General features: G+C 44.6%; 6 protein-coding genes across 6 annotated transcripts; 4 read left to right on the forward strand and 2 right to left on the reverse strand.

The window, feature by feature from the left end:
* Window positions 1-1546: 1546 nt before the first annotated feature.
* On the forward strand, window positions 1547-1849 carry BYT42DRAFT_497602 (uncharacterized protein; the record flags this gene model as incomplete). Its single annotated transcript, XM_051564509.1, has 1 exon — window positions 1547-1849. A coding segment is annotated over one exon (303 nt), but the record flags the coding sequence as incomplete, so codon positions are not given.
* A 1159-nt stretch (window positions 1850-3008) lies between these two features.
* Window positions 3009-4971, forward strand: BYT42DRAFT_570622 (Hydroxyethylthiazole kinase family-domain-containing protein). The gene is made up of 6 exons (XM_051568412.1): window positions 3009-3501; window positions 3570-3881; window positions 3950-3994; window positions 4079-4441; window positions 4513-4693; window positions 4751-4971. Exons 1-6 carry the CDS (start codon window positions 3039-3041, stop codon window positions 4905-4907), a joined length of 1521 nt encoding a protein of 506 aa, XP_051422852.1. The 5' UTR covers window positions 3009-3038; the 3' UTR covers window positions 4908-4971.
* On the reverse strand, window positions 4966-6199 carry BYT42DRAFT_497231 (uncharacterized protein; the record flags this gene model as incomplete). Its single annotated transcript, XM_051564483.1, has 8 exons — window positions 4966-5150; window positions 5217-5387; window positions 5443-5584; window positions 5668-5760; window positions 5820-5886; window positions 5956-5981; window positions 6046-6106; window positions 6162-6199. The coding sequence occupies 8 exons, from the start codon at window positions 6197-6199 to the stop codon at window positions 4966-4968; spliced, it is 783 nt and encodes a 260-aa protein (XP_051422853.1).
* A 1581-nt stretch (window positions 6200-7780) lies between these two features.
* BYT42DRAFT_496895 (uncharacterized protein) lies at window positions 7781-8175 on the forward strand (the record flags this gene model as incomplete). The annotated part of the gene is made up of 2 exons (XM_051564462.1): window positions 7781-7908; window positions 7983-8175. Coding segments are annotated over 2 exons (321 nt in total), but the record flags the coding sequence as incomplete, so codon positions are not given.
* A 495-nt stretch (window positions 8176-8670) lies between these two features.
* Window positions 8671-9845, forward strand: BYT42DRAFT_570633 (mitochondrial carrier domain-containing protein; the record flags this gene model as incomplete). Its single annotated transcript, XM_051568413.1, has 3 exons — window positions 8671-8700; window positions 8788-9442; window positions 9621-9845. 3 exons carry the CDS (start codon window positions 8671-8673, stop codon window positions 9842-9844), a joined length of 909 nt encoding a protein of 302 aa, XP_051422855.1.
* Window positions 9846-10509: 664 nt separating this feature from the next.
* Window positions 10510-16171, reverse strand: BYT42DRAFT_593785 (multi drug resistance-associated protein MRP; the record flags this gene model as incomplete). Its single annotated transcript, XM_051570727.1, has 20 exons — window positions 10510-10624; window positions 10684-10793; window positions 10870-10938; window positions 11018-11225; window positions 11302-11597; window positions 11656-11688; window positions 11764-12176; window positions 12257-12336; window positions 12413-12526; window positions 12596-14232; window positions 14303-14368; window positions 14452-14636; window positions 14703-14766; window positions 14829-14992; window positions 15084-15210; window positions 15288-15345; window positions 15409-15489; window positions 15551-15672; window positions 15726-15980; window positions 16061-16171. The coding sequence occupies 20 exons, from the start codon at window positions 16169-16171 to the stop codon at window positions 10510-10512; spliced, it is 4308 nt and encodes a 1435-aa protein (XP_051422856.1).
* Window positions 16172-16630: the final 459 nt, after the last annotated feature.

The raw sequence follows: 16630 nt of genomic DNA on the forward strand, positions 1-16630 counted from the left end.
AAAGACAAGGTCTGGCTTTACAATTTTCTTCACTGCAAGACAAGACTTTGGATAAGAAATTGTTGGGGGCACGTAATTCTTTTTTCTTTATTGTCATATAGATAAAACTTGATTAGAAAAAACGTAAGGAAGGTCTGGTCTAGACCTTCGGTTCATAATCATCCCATTAACTTGACCAAGAAAATGTCAACGCACCACCGGGGCGGACCCACGTATTCATTGTTTGCCTTGCAGTTTCCTGCTTACCCAGACACCACAATGTCCACTTTTTGATCAATGAAGTCCATTTCCAGTCACACCCCTTATTTACAATGTGAACAATTTTCTTTCACCTTCCACGATGCGCCTCTTTCCAAAAAATTGACATCCTTGCGAGTCCATCCAATGAACCTGGATTTCCCTGAAGAGTGCACCCATGAAAGTCCGTGAATTCGGCATCCCTGAACAGCAAACAACTGTCTTCTGGTGATGTGCAGTACAAGCAACAGACCCGCATGAAATCAAGTGCTCATGTTCACAAGGGAGACGGAAAGCCAGGCTTCACTTTCCCCATTTCCGATGGCACAAAAATGCTTACCCTGGACGGTTTTAATGTGGCCAAGCAGATGTATATGCAGAGCCATGTGCAACATTTGTTTGCCTTGTCCCCGATTCTGTGGTGAAGCCACGCCTGCACCCATCCTGATCTGCATCAATTCCTGGAGCAGACCTTCCTTTTCCTTGACCAACAGCTGCTCCTACATGTTGAGCACTCATAACGTGCCAACAGAAAATTCAGCATTGACCTCCGCATGCAGCTGGAAGATATTATTACGGTATGATATTAACTTTTATCTCATTACTCGTCTTTAACATGCTTTTTAGTTGGTCAAAAAAGAGGAACTGTCTCGAGCTCGTAGCTCCCTTGAAGTCACGAAGCTCATTGACGAAATAAGCTGGACAATGAATTCCACAATTCTACTGCCCGTACGAAACCTGTAAGTTGCAACAACGAAGGGCAAAAGGACATCAACTACTGTAATTTTTAAATATCAAATCGCTAAATTCTTTGTATGTAGCGTTGAGTGTTTGCCAATGGATGTTACGGGGAATGTCATCCATTAATAAGAACTGGTGACAGGGTACTTAATGCCCACCATCAATGCGTTATTCAATGATTTGGATAACAATATTAGCCACCGCCTGTAAGAACATATGATGGGAGGAAAAAGAAGCCATTAACGTTAAATTCTGTAACGTTTTGTTTTTCTTAAAACGAATTAGAACATCAGTCACCAACGAAGAATGCAAGGCAGCAGGCGCCACCTTAATGAGAGCACGGCCCGATGCCATGATTAACCGTTTGGACGGTCCTACGAACAGTTCTCTTGGCTTCGGAGAGCCCAAAGCCCAATACCAAGCAATGAAACATAACTTGGTTCCGACTTGTCCGACTGGGTCTTCTAACAAAGAATGCCATTGATCAGCATAAGACGAATGCGCATTTTCGTACTTGGCAGTCGGTAATTATCCTGTATATGTTATATGATATGGCACTGTACTAAAATATCTAGCTTTAGGTAACCACGTCACTTTTTACATGATGGATCATGTGTCCAAGTTTACGTATATCATGTTTGAAGTGGCGCACGTGCAGATCTCCATGTCAATTAAAGAACTGCCATTTTATTTGACGCAAGTTCAGAAACTTCAAGACGTCATTTGCAGTTGGAAGGCGTCCTGCACCACCGCACAGTACCGTTTCGACCCTGGAGATTTTCCTCGGACAAACGACAACGAGCTGTCGACCGTAGTTGCTCCCAGAAGCAGTAACAGCTGCGCTGTGGCAACAGGTCATTATTTTGGCTAGATAGAGTCTTATTTCTTTCATTTAATAGTTCATTCAATTATTCTTTCATTTGTTGAAAGCTTTTATTTCTTTAAATAAACCCCACTGCATAATAATAATCACCAAGTTATCCATCCATCCTTCGAAGGATAAAAAGTATATAATGTTCTCTCAATGGCTAAAGCTCTTTTTATTACGTTTTTATGTCCGCATTTTATTCCAAAATTCAAATGCGGTGTCGTAGATTTGAATACGTGAGCACTTCTACGGATGCTACGCGAATACTGTAGTGAAATTGATGTATCAAGAACTTACCAGATGTTGCGTTGTTTTTTTCATCAGTTCTCAAAAGTTGCATACTTTTTCAGTTTCAATGATCCATAAAACCATCATTCAGGGGCGATTGGTTTCTTTCGATGCACGGCCATAGATGAGAGAAAGGGTGTTAATTCAGGAACGACCGATCAAGGAAAATCGGTGGGGGTCAGCCTGCTTTCTGCCAGGTTTCACTAACAAGATAGACGTTGGAGTAACAAATCCTGCATACAATAACTGTCGAGTCCTAGTCCATAATTTTTACGGAAGCTTGAAAATAAGTGGAGATTATTTGCCACACCAATATGCTCATGTGGCATGGGATCGAGAAGATCTAGCCACATTCGATCAGATACAAGTTATTACCGAGATTGTAGTGCAATCTTCAGGATACACAATCAACTCTGATCTTACAATTACATGTGGTACTATTTTAAGCTGCCTAGTCGATGCGATCGCAAGATCAAGCTAAATAAATGATGAATTGGAGTTTAAATAAAGTTTATGCACGCCACTTCTTGAATGAACGGGCTTACGAAAACAGTGTCAAAAACAAAGCAAAAGCGGGATTTTTGCTAATTACAGTCCACCAAACTGTTCAAATCACTTAATAAATATAAAAATGCCCTCTAATCTCTAAATAGTTGATGATCTCGTACAACGAAATTCACTCGCACTGACGACAGTAGTAGGGATTCATTCAAGATGACATGGTACACTTTTTTACGAAGTGGTAGGACTATGAGTGCCGATGCTGTAAGTGAATTTCGGAAATGTCCGCTTTTGGATGGCAAATAGATTGCCGGATCTCGAAACATGATTCATCCTCTGATGGAGCGGGTGAAGCGATCTTTCTGAATTCTCTACTCAGCCCATCCCCTTCTTTTTCAATTTCATGTCCCCGAAACACGTCGACTATTCTTTATACCTTGTCACTGACAGCAGCCTTGTCCCGGAAGGCGCCACATTTTTGGGCCAAATCGAACAAGCGTTGCAAGGTGGCGTCACCTTGGTGCAGTTGCGCGAAAAAGAAAGCGATACAGGCCCTTTTATCCAGCTCGCTTTGCAAGTGAAACAGCTCACGCAGAAATACAATGTGCCTCTCATTATCAATGACCGTCTCGACGTGGCCATTGCCGTCGATGCTGACGGTGTTCATATTGGTCAGGACGACATGCCACTTCACAAGGCACGCCAAATGTTGGGTCACAAGAAAATCATTGGTGTCTCAGTCAACAATATTGAAGAAGCCACCGTCGCCATTCAAGGCGGCGCCGACTACCTCGGCATTGGTGCGGTCTGGTACACTTCGACCAAGCAACTCAAGAAACAACCCCTCGGTGTTGTCGGTGTCCAGAGTAAGTGGAGCACAAGACTTGAAGAAAGCGGTGGTGAATTGTCAACATTAACTATCGCTTTTATCCAGACATTCTCAAGTCGATGGAGTCGCATCCTATTCCAACCGTTGCTATTGGAGGTATCACGCCTGAAAACACTTCAGAACTGTTTGTAGGCTCGCGCACGGACAAGTTGCACCTGGACGGTTTTGCTATTGTTTCCGCGATCATGGCCTCGGCTGATCCAAAGGCCACTTGCGCCCGCTGGATCGAAACCATTCGTGCCGATCGCGCCAAGCTCGGTATCAAAGAACACACAGACGTGGATGACGCCGTTTCTTTCGCGATTCAAGCGGCTTCCAATATTAAAGCCAACTCGCCCATGGTACACCACATCACAAGTAAGTCCTTTCTCACTCTCTCTCCTACACGATAACTGGATATCCTTTTTTAAATTTTGACTTTACAGACTACGTGGTGATCAACGATAATGCAAATGCAACCCTTGCCGTGGGTAAAGTACAAAAAACTTGTGAATGTGTGGGTGCCGCATCAAGGGGGGGGTGGTCTAACGGGTAAATGCATTGGTTGTGCTTAGGTGCTTCACCCATCATGTCCACCAATCGGGAAGAAATGGAAGAATTAGCCGCCGTCAATGGCGCTCTTGTATTGAATATGGGTACATTGAATGATATCAGTACCATGATCCTCGCCGCACAAGCCAATGCGCGCCATGGCAATCCGGTGGTATTGGACCCGGTTGGAACCGGTGCCACCCAATTCCGACGTACCACCACCGACCGGTTCCTGAAGGAATGTGATTTGACCATCATCAAGGGCAACGGAGGTGAAATCTTGTCCATGGCCGGACGAGGCGGTCGTTCGCGAGGCGTCGACTCGGTTGGCCAAACCGATGAAGAAAATGCCGTTCTCGCCGTGAAAGAACTGGCGCAAAAACATGGTAGGATCACGAATGAATGAAACTCTGGACCCTCATCGTCTTTCTCATGGATCTTTTTGGTGATACTGTAGGCTGTATTGTAGGCATGACGGGTCCCATCGATTACATTTCTGATGGCAAGCGGGTATTTGCTATTGAAAACGGGGATCAATTAATGCCATGCATCACAGGCAGTGGTTGCATGGCCACCTCGGTGGTGGCCTGTTTCGCCGCAGCCAACCGATCCGATTACCTGTTAGCCACGGTTGGCGGGTAAGCTTTCATACTGAATATAAAAGATGCAATTGAACTCATTCGAGATGATTCTAGTATTTTGACGTTGAATGTGGCGTCCGAATTGGCCGCGAATCGAAGCGAGGTTCACGGACCTGGAAGTTTCCGTGCGGCTCTCATTGATGAGCTTTACAACATCACCAACTCACCTTCTATTCTCAAACAATATGCGAGAATTCGAGTCATTGCTTAGAGAAAGAGCGGGTCGATTTTCTTTTTATTCCGGTATGTGCGTTATCGAATAAAAACTTCTACAGTTTGCCCAGTCGGCTGGCTCCGTCAATGCGGATAATTTCACCGCTCAACATGCTGTTTTCAATGATGTGGCGCACCAACATGGAGTATTCGTGAGGACGACCCATGCGTTCAGGGAAAATCGCATCCTTAATAATTTTGGCCTTGGCCGCTTCATTCATATGAGACGTCATATTGGTTTCTGCATGAAAAAAATTAATATCAATGCGGTTTGCCAATAAATGTAAGAGACGGATGGATCGCTTACCAAAGATGCCTGGGGCAATGGTCATCACGCGGATACCGGCCGGGGCCAAATCTCTCGCCATAGGCAAGGTCATGGAAGCCACACCTCCTTTGGATGCAGCATACGCCACTTGGCCGGCTTGACCGTCGGTGCAGGCCACCGAGGCTGTATTGATAATCACACCACGCTCACCTATTTTTTTGGATCAGCCTTTCCTCCCTCTGTTTTTTACCATCCATTGACGTACCATCCTCGGTAAAGGCGTCCTGATTAGCCATGATTTGCGCTACTTGGCGACATACATTGAAGGTGCCAATAAGGTTGACGCGAACCGTGAAATCAAACAGATCCAGCGTCATGGTATGAGACGACTTGCCACGTCGAGCAATCTACATAATTTTATAGTTGATGCATGGAATACATAATGGAATATATAATAGATGAAGAAAGAATGAAAGAAACATTGATCTACCTTGGCTGCCGATGCGACGCCTCCACAATTAATGACACCAGCAATTCGGCCGAATTGGGCCACTGTTTTGTCTAAAGCTGTCTTGACCGCTTCCTAAAATATAAGAAGAATCAATTGCGCGCTCATGAAACTTCAATGCAATAAACTGTTACTTCGGATGTCACATCGACTTTGCCTGCAGCAAACACTTGCTTCCCGAGCTGTTGAGCCAGGTTTTCTCTGCATCAATCATCGGGTCTAGTTTTTAGCGAGGGAAAATCTGGTATCGAATGTTGCAATAAAACTCACGCTCCCTCGTCATTGATATCAAAAATCTATAGACAAGACGATACATTAACACTAGCGTCGCGGAGCATAGCAACCACAGTCATCACTTACGGCGACATTGGCGCCATGCTGTACAAGTTCTCTCACGGTTGCTTCGCCGAGTCCGCTAGCGCTGCAAAGGTGCGTGAGTAGATCAGCGGTTACATCGAATTGCGTGATTGACATACCCTCCGGTGACAATGAACGTATTTCCGTGAATGTGCATATTAAATTGTGGAGTGAACCGAAAGAACAAATGAAAAAGAGTGAGTGGGGTCTAAAATTTTACCACGCTTTAATTGGCATGATCTTCCTTTGCATTTTCGCTGACAAATGCTGAACTCGAAAAATTCACATGCAATATCATCTACGCAGTCAAAGCGAAAGACGTCTCCTCCTTCAACCATGGTCTCATCCGTATACGCGAGTTATTAAATGAGCCAGTCAAATCTCTCGTTTTTCGTCGTATACGCGGAACTGCCCAACCACCGACTTGGAAATTTATGCAAACTACAATCCAGGCATCAGTGGTCACGGTAAAACAAATGATCATGAAGCTATACGATAAGCCATAAATCACAACTGAATAGCAGGCTAAAATGAACTGCTAATACTACTGTCAAACCTATGATCATCACTTGCAACTATTAATGAGTTGAGAAACAGCATACATGCTACCTTACAATCCAAGACTCGCCTTGGACCTTTAAAAGTCGGCAATTTTAGGACTTTTCCTCACTCCCAATAATCTTATCTTTCTGCTGGTGCATGAATTAAATACTCAGCTGGCGCAGTCAAATACGAGATATAAAAAACAGCCTTTGATCAATGATCATACATCAACACTTGGGAACAGCACAGCCCTTTCGATACCAAAGCGGTTCCGGAAAATGGGACTGCAGTTGAGATGTGTGAAATGAGGACCGATGAAACTAATGAGCAAAAAACCGAATAATTGATGATTTTGGGTTTTTCGATGCATCAACGAATACAAGAAATACACGGTCCAACAGAGTCAATACTGCACGGGCTACCATTTCTGTCGTATTGCGACTTTTGGGAAGAAACAACCATGATAAAAAAATAAATATAAAGGTGAGGCTATGAAACCAGATACAACGCAAATTCATGCAGGTGCAGAATATAGGGAAAAATACGATGGGATACAAAAGCAAAACGTTCAACAATCAAATGCTTCACTGCGTGTGCTTTTTGGGAGTCGGCATTAAAAAAAGAAAGTGCTGCTGTGGGTTCACAAAGCAGTATGGTTTCCAGCAGGACGAATCGGATGCTGGCTTTTTTGATTCTCCGCGGGTGTGACTTGATATTTTCGAAATACAACAGCAGCAGTAAGAAACCCCAAAGTCCGTCCCGGCTGGCATCTTGACTCTCCTACACCAATGATCAATTCATCAAAGGCACGCTGTTTATACAAGACATTCGCACCGATCCTTTGCACTCGGTCCGTAACATTGTCCACTCGATTCCCGGCTGCGCGAACGTTTTCCACATGTCGACCATGCCGTACACTTCTTCAACCACTGCGCACGGCCAGCCAACCGTTGCCCCGCACAGCATCTCACCATGCTCCGTGGTGGCGATCAGCTCGCTTATATACAAGCTCGGCGCAAGAATCGGCTTCCACGAGTGCTGCCACGGTCAAAGAAGCCAACGACAGTAGTGGTTTAACTATTACCGACAAAGCGGTTCAGGTAAGCCATAACGTCTCTTTCTTAACTGTAATAATTATTCAGCGGCTGACTAAAAGGGGGTTTTGGGTTATTTTTAAAATTAAAAAAAAAATTAGCAACTCAAACACATCGCTGAAAGAGACAACGAACCTGATCAAATGCTGCGTATTATGGTCGACTCGGGTGGATGTCACGGTTACCAGAATAAATTGGAATTAACAAACACGGCAGACGAAGATGATACGTAAGCATTTGATTTTTCGATCTGTTGGGGTGGGAAGAACTCATCTCTTGACTCACACTCTTTTTTTTTTTTAGCATTTTTGTGAAGGACGGTGTACGAGTGGTGGTGGATGGCATTTCACTTCAATTTATTAGAGGATCCAAGGTGGACTTTGTGGAAGAGTTGATTGGATCGACATTCCAAGTGGTTGAAAACCCCAATGCAAAGCACAGCTGTGGTTGCAATATCTCCTACGATATCGATCTCGATATGATTACCCAAAACTAAAAAGCTGTTTTTTAAGACGGCTTCTATTCTAGAACGTTTTCTTTCTCCGCCGCGCTCTCTCCCTCTCTTTCCTCCCCCCTCCCCTTTTTTCTCACTCTGTGATCTTCTTTTGAGCCAATGAGCAAGCGCTTCATATCCACTCCACCATGTACAGAAATCGATTACTTCGCTTTACCAAACTAGAAAACATGTATATTTCTATACTAGACTGGAGCCTTGATTTCTCCTCCCTTGTTCATTGACAAAGGTGAATAAAGCAGTTGGAATCCATCTCGTCTCAATCAACTATACCATAAACAGTCTGTCTGGCTTTTTTTTCTGTTTCCGACGGATGGCAATTTTTTTTTTGTTTACACAGTGACCCCTGGCAAGCGGCCACCGAGTTGGTCGCCATAGAAAAAAAAAAAAAAATTCATCCCCTGGCCCACCTATAAAGTCTGAAACTGAATTGCAAACCCGTTTTTTATTACTTCTTTCTCCATCCTTTTTTCCGTTATGGCTACCGAGCAGAACAAGTTCGTCATTGTAAGTATTACTTGATCGTGTTTTGCCTCTTATTGCAAAGAAGAAAAACAAGACACAGTACGCTTACGCTCTTTTGGGGTCTTGTAGGATTTCCTTATGGGTGGTGTGTCCGCCGCTGTCTCCAAGACTGCTGCTGCCCCCATCGAGCGTATCAAGCTTTTGATCCAGAACCAGGATGAAATGATCAAGCAGGGTCGTCTCGCTTCTCCCTACAAGGGTATTGGCGACTGCTTCAGCCGTACCGTCAAGGATGAAGGTCTCATCTCCATGTGGAGAGGTAACACTGCCAACGTCATCCGTTACTTCCCTACCCAGGCTTTGAACTTTGCCTTCAAGGATAAGTTCAAGCGTATGTTCAACAAGGACAAGAAGAAGGATGGTTACTGGGCCTGGTTCGCCGGTAACTTGGCTTCCGGTGGTGCTGCTGGTGCCTGTTCGTTGTTCTTTGTCTACTCTCTTGATTATGCTCGTACTCGTCTTGCCAACGATGCCAAGTCTGCCAAGAAGGGTGGTGAACGCCAGTTCAACGGTCTTCTCGATGTCTACCGCAAGACCTTGAAGTCTGATGGTATTGCCGGTCTCTACCGTGGTTTCAACATCTCTTGTGTTGGTATCATTGTCTACCGTGGTCTCTACTTCGGTATGTACGATTCCATCAAGCCCATCATGCCTACCAACCTCCAGAACTCTTTCTTGGCCTCCTTCTTGCTTGGCTGGGCTGTTACTACTGGTGCTGGTCTTGGTAAGTTTTTTCGATCATCGTTTTTTCCTTTATTTGGGACATGGCTCGTGGAAATGGAAAATGGAAATGGAAAACAGAAAATAATGTGGGGAAAAACAAAAAGAGATTCCTTTTCTTTGTGATGCATGGGTGGCGCATATTCTTGAATACTAAATCTATTTTTCCTTGCGTTCATTAGCTTCTTACCCCATCGATACCGTCCGTAGACGTATGATGATGACTTCCGGTGCTGCCGTCAAGTACGATTCTTCCCTCCACGCTTTCAAGGAAATCGTTGCCAAGGAAGGTACCAAGTCTCTCTTCAAGGGTGCCGGTGCCAACATTCTCCGTGCCATTGCTGGTGCTGGTGTCTTGTCTGGTTACGATCAGCTCCAAGTCATCATGTTCGGCAAGAAGTTCTAAGTCTGTTCTCCTTGATCGATCCAACCCCTTGCTATTATCGGAAAAAAGACCATCGATTATTTGATATGCCTTTTATAATAGAGTCCACTCAAAAATTGCTTTATCCGCTATTTTGTAGGAATAAAAAAAAGCAAAAGTATGTTTTCACCATTACAGTATGTTCATTTTGGTATTTTAAATTGGCGTATAAAGTTACTTGTGATTCACTTGCAACCCATGGAGATGACTGCATTCCATGCTGTACATCTCAAGGAATTGGGTCGTTGCCACCGCCCATTTTGTCGCGACCGTGCTCTCATGCCATGGCAACCGTCGGCCCCTCATCGTCGTCACGGTGATGTAACGACCATGATAGAAGACTCGTTGTGTTTGTACACTGTAAACTTTCTGCTTTTTATCTTTTTTTGTCTTTGTGTTTTCCGGTAATACCTCCATTTTTAGCCAAACCGGGGCGTTTAGGAGTAGGTCGGGTGTCAATTCTCGGGATGTTGACCGATCTACACCCTCTTCTTATGCAGGAGCCTTTCTGAGTAAACTCAGAAAAGGAGAGAAGAAGAACATTCAAACAGTGCTGATTTTTGAGCAGTAACATACGCTCTTATATTTGAGGTGAATGAAAATGAAATACATATATATTAAATACAGTGGTGAACAGTCTACTACATTTACTCAACAAGTCCCGCTTCTTTGGTCATGGAGTAAAACAGGGATTGCTTGTTGGCCAAAAGCTTTTCGGGGTTATCGAATTCAGCAATATGACCTTGGTCCAGGACGAGAATACTATGAAGAAGGATGAGTAAATATAATCCAACTAGGCAAAATCGTCTCACAAAACTCACCGATCGGAATCCATGACCGTGTTGATTCGGTGTGCAATGGTAAGAATCGTACAGTCGGCGAATTGGGAACGAATCGTTTCCTGGATAATCGCATCGGTTTCCACGTCAATCTAATAAGGTGGGCGGCATCATGTTAGAAATCTACTTTTTTCCATTAAATTGATTTCTCGAGCAAACAATACGTACCGCTGCAGTAGCTTCATCGAGAATGAGAACAGTTGTGCGACGCAAAAGTGCGCGAGCCAGACAGATAAGCTGAGAAAGATAGAGTAAAAAAAATTCACAGATTAGATTTGTCTTGTCCTTTTTCTCGTTCTTTTTCTTGTTGGCTTACCTGGCGTTGTCCGACGGAAAAGTTCTCGCCACCTTCGAGAACGACCGCGTTTAATTTACCGTCCAGTTTGGAAATATGATCATGCAAATGGGCCAACTGCAAAGCTTGCCAGATCTGTACATCGTCATGGGCACCGAAAGGATCCAAGTTTTCACGAACCGAACCAGCAAATAAAACCGGATCTTGAGGAATAATCGTAAGGCGAGATCTACCCACCGAAAAAGAACAAGAACGTTATTGAATGTCACCGTACAAGCCGCGTACCATGGGTTTTGACGACTTACCGAAGATCAAACAGTCTCAAGGTCGAGATATCCACACCATCGATAAAGATACTGCCCTTGGCAGCTTCCACAATACGGAACAAACTCAAACTGAGGGAACTCTTGCCAGCACCGGTACGGCCAACGATACCAATCTTCTCTCGAGGAGCCACCGTAAACGACAAGTCACGGAGCGCAAGGTCCAAACCAGCTCTATATCTTGTGGAGTAATCCTTGAACTCAATCAAACCCTTTTCGGGCCACATGGGATTCACACCTCGAACTGCATTGTATTTCTCAGTGGGAAGATCAATATACTAATACAAAATAAATTAGCATTACAATTCCTCACATCCAGCCCTGACTTTCACTTACCTCTTTGATACGTTCCACGGACACGACATTGGTCTAAAGAGATAGGAAAAAAAGAAAAAATAAAGTCAATTGCAATCCCAAACCCAGTCGATTCATTTGAGCAAATACCTCGATTTCACAGAAGGATCGAATGACCCAGTTGAGGGCTTGGGTGACGTTCAGTGCATAAGATACACTGAGACCGACCAGACCGGCATCGATGGAAGAACCGCTACCGTAAATAACGCCAATCACGGCGAAAATAGCCGCACCAAAGATGATGATGGAACCCATGAACTCGAGACGCACAGCGAGCCAACGGTTACAGGCAATCGAAGGATAATACGCACGCTGGTTGTCATCCAACTTTACTTCATTTTCAAATGCAAAGCGAGGTTGCTGCTCATACGCACGAATGGTCGTCACACCAGAAATAGTTTCTTGAAAGTGAGAATAAATGGGACTCTTACCCACCGAGTCCAAACGTTTCAATTCACGCGAAGTCGCCAAGTAATAGCGCTGAACATAGATGTAAATGAAACCTACAATATCAACCATCAGAAGATGAGAAAAAAAATGGTACTTTTCAGGGCAGTCAAGGCCTCTTTTTGTGGTTTCTTACCCAAAGGAATGATGAGGATAAGGAAGAAAGGAGTCGACGAAGCAATCACAAACACAGTAGCCATCACAGAGAATAAAACACTGTTTTGATAAAAGAACGTTAATAAAGACAATAGTTCTCAGTCAGTACACAGGGCAACATGATGCCAACACTTACCGGAAATAACCACTGAAGGTTCTTGGCAGAACTTCGTCCACGGTGTGCTGATCTTTGCTGAATCGGTTCAAGATTCTTCCCAAAGGAGTAGTATCAAAGAAAGACATGGGCGATCTAAAAACATATACATCGTGTGAGATTACATTATTCCAACATCATTCAGTGAAGACGCCGTCAGTATACCTCATAATTGTTTCGAGCATCTCCGAGTGAAGGACTTTGGATGAGCGGATAGCACATTTGATCCAAAGGGTCAAGTTGTTGATGACGGTGAAAAAGGTCGACGACCAGCCAATCAAGGCATAGATACCGAGGTAGAACCATACATCGTTGTTGGTGCCGTCACGTTGATTGTTGCTGCTCCAGTGTTTGAGCCACAAGTTGGCACCCACCGACGAAGCTTGAGCGGCAATTTGGAAAGAAAGAACAACGGCCACACCAGCAATAGAACACGACTTGGCATACTGCTTGTATACATTCCAATCCACACTGCCTTTGGCACTTTCTTCCACGGTCATCAATCGTTCGTTTCCTACTTGCACCTTTTTGGACGATTTGCCCAAAGACACCAGAGAAGCACGTCGCAGGGTCACGGAGCTGTTCATACTACTGATACTGTTTTGTCGCTCTCTCGAATTGACGCGGTTCAACGACGCTTCCTCTTCGCTGCGACCAATATCCGGGGACAAGACCTGTTCTTCGTCGAAGCCGTCGAGCGTTTCATCCGTGTGATCATCGCCTTCTTCGTCTTGGCCAGGCTCCTTGCCTAGTTGATTGCCAAAGTCCGTCACCAACGCATACAGTTCGGTCTTGCGATCCATCAAGTCCTCATAAGTTCCATTCAAGGCCACTTGGCCTTCGCGAAGCATGATCACATTATCCACCTTGGGCAAGTACGAAATACCGTGGGTCACCAAAAGTCGAGCCTTGTTCTTCAACAAACCGTTGGGACCGATGACATGATCAAAGATGTGTTTGCCTACATGAGCATCAACAGCGCTCAAGGGATCATCCAACAGATAGATATCGGCACGAGCATAGATGGCGCGGGCCAACGAGACACGCGCTTTCTGACCGCCGGACAAGTTGATACCACGTTCACCAATTTCCGTTTGATCGCCGGCCGCCAAAATCTGAATATCGCTCTTGAGCGAACACGCTTCCAGTACCTTGTCGTAAAAATCGGGATCCCAGCGATGGCCAAAAATGATGTTGTCTCTCAAGGAAGCATTCATAACCCAAGGCTGTTGTGGAGCATAGGCTACGGAACCACGCAAAATCACTTGACCTTCCAACTTCACAGTGTCACCAAGCAAAGCACTCATCAAGGTCGATTTACCGGACCCCACGCGTCCCACCACGGCGGTGACTTCTCCCTTTTTCACACCGATACAGACATCCTTCAACGAGGGAGCAGGATCGGATTCGGCCCACTTGAAAGTACCGTGATTCACTTCTAGCAAGGGAACGTCAGGCGTCCAATCATTTAGTTGACGATAATCCATGCGAGTCACGGCATTGGGATCGAGTTCTTCCGAAGACAGATAGCCTTCAATACGATACAAAGAGACGGAGGCTTCAATCATGGATGTAATTACGTTCGGAAACACCGCCAAAGGGAACTGTAAGAGACCAAACAGCGAAATAGCGACAAAGGCGATTTGACTCGTCAAAGGTGCCGTTGAGGTTGCTACGTACACGGCAAAGGTACTGAGAGAAACGAAGAACGGAATCGAGGTCCACGTAAACGTTTGAATCGACGACAATGTACCAATCTTCTTGAGCATGGCCAATTCAAGATCATTACGGATAAAACTAATCTACAACCGCGATGATGCACTCGTTAATACGCGTTTTGATGAATCCCTATCATTTTGTAACTTGACTTACTTTTTCCAAAAACGGAGTTTCCCAGGCATAGAGTTTGATGACCTTGATACCGTTCAAAATTTCATTCTACAAAACATACGCGATATAAAAAAAATTGGATCAGTAAAAATAATTGCAGACTGCGACAACAGGACGGTCGAACAGCTTACCATTAATTTAACTCTTGCGTCTTTGTTACCCATCTGGGTCTTTTGGTAAGTACGCATCTTTTTGGCGATATAGGTATTCAATGGAATGGCCAAGATAAGCACAGCCACACCAGCCCAAATACTGGGACCCATGGTTCTCCAGAGCAACACCAGAGCAATGACAATTTGGAAAGGTCCACTCCACACTATAACAACCGGTTAATGAAAACGCGAAAAACTCCAGTGCGTTCCTCGCGGTCATCTTTACTTACCAATATGGAAGAAAGTACACAAATCCATCAAACGTTGAGCATCCACACTCATGTGGTTGACAATCTGTAAGGGCATGGTTAGCTATTGGCATATGACGAAGAAAAGGTTTTGCGTCTGCGACTTACTTCGCCCACAGTTGACTTTTGACGGCTGGCATTGCTCAACTTTAATGTCTTTCTGTAAATGGCCGTGACCAAAGCCGCACGGATCTTCATACCGGTGGTGAAACAACGATGGAAATATTGATGCAGGAACATGGTCTGACACACCGCCGTCACAAACATACCAACTGCACAAAAAAAAAGTGTCAACCATACAGCGAAATGGTGAAGCAAAAAAAGGGGACCGATTCATCGAACCCCCGGTACTTATCAACTTACTTGCAATAAGAACACCACGATAAGCAGGGTCAGGGTCATTGGTGGCATAGCTACCGACCCAGCCGATCAATTCCTTGAGAAGCATCGGCTGGGTAAATTGTAAAACGTCCTGCAAAGCCTTGAACAGCTAAACTCCGAAAAAGGAAATCGCCATGAATTTGTCAGCATTCTGTGCCTTTCTAGACGGATCCTAGATGGACTTACCGCAGCAAGAATAAATGGGCCACCGAGACTGTAAGTGAGGGCCCAGAAGAGTGAAGGTCTGCGGATAGGATTCAATGTGTGAGACCATGTATCGCAGCACTGACATGGGATGTCGACTTACTTTTCCTTCTTCATTTCCAGACTCCAGTATTTTTCAAAACTTCCTCCGATGACGGCGGACTGATCTTCGTGTTTAAGGTTCCTAGGTAACACACATCAGATCACGCAGCAAAATAGTCATCGATGGTATCTCATATGCTTACCATAAATCATCCATGATCAATGGCTTTTGATAACCAAGTCGCATCAATGGAGTCATCCAACCAAAGGTCAAATTGCCAAAGATATTGGTGTGGGCCTCTGGACACTCGTTCTGTGGATCCAACTCGATTCAGTACCATGAAATAATTTGATTTTACCCATGGCTGTTTTGCTTACCTCATCTTCTTCGAGCATGATGTACTGCTTCTTAGGTCGGTTGAGGTTTTCAAATACAAAAATGACCAAAGCAAGTCCGTAGCTGACAGCAAACAAGACAAACTGAGCCGGATCCGTTGAAGGTTGATCCATCATGAGAAGAGCGCGCAGCTTGATCCCGTCGGCAATAATAACAAATAGCCAGTAAAACAACAAAACGGCAGAGGAGATACGATTACGGGTATATTCCACATGATGCAGCGCAACCACGAAAAGCTAAGGAGGTCAAAAATGCAGTCGTATAAGCATCATGGACGGTCACACTCTACTCACAACAGGGATCGAATCAAACATACCAGCACAAACACATTGAAAGCATGAGCTAAAAGTTGGGCATTATCGATCCAATCGTCTGATCGTAAACTGGCGAGCCACAAGTTGGCACCGGTGGTCAATAGCAATAACATCAAACTTGCCTAAAAACACACCAATTGCATGAGCGAGCCATATTTAATTTTCAAGCGTACCATACTGGCTGTGCCTTACCATTTTCACAAAGTAAAGCCAATTGCGCGTCATATCGGCCGGCAATGTCTGACGTCTAGACAGAATGTAAAACCGAGCCATACCAAAAACAAGCACAAAGACAGACGGCACGGTAGACACGACACTGTTAAAAAATAATAATCCTAAGAGTTATTTCTATCCCACAGTTTTGACCATATGAAATTCTTAAGGCTTACGTGTCTTGGAAACATGGTGTAAAGTCTGGAATACGAATAGTGGAGAACGGGCCCTAATATATGAATGCGTCATGGTGAGTTCAATGCAACGGGTGACAGTCCATTTCAGCAGTGACATGTTTACCCAGCCTTCTTCATTTTTACACATGGAGTCCCACCCAGAGGGGACTTCTTGAGACAGTG

This window comes from Radiomyces spectabilis (genome assembly GCF_025331425.1).
Source record: "Radiomyces spectabilis strain NRRL 2753 chromosome Unknown BYT42scaffold_7, whole genome shotgun sequence".
NCBI classification, from domain to species: Eukaryota; Fungi; Mucoromycota; class Mucoromycetes; order Mucorales; family Radiomycetaceae; genus Radiomyces; species Radiomyces spectabilis.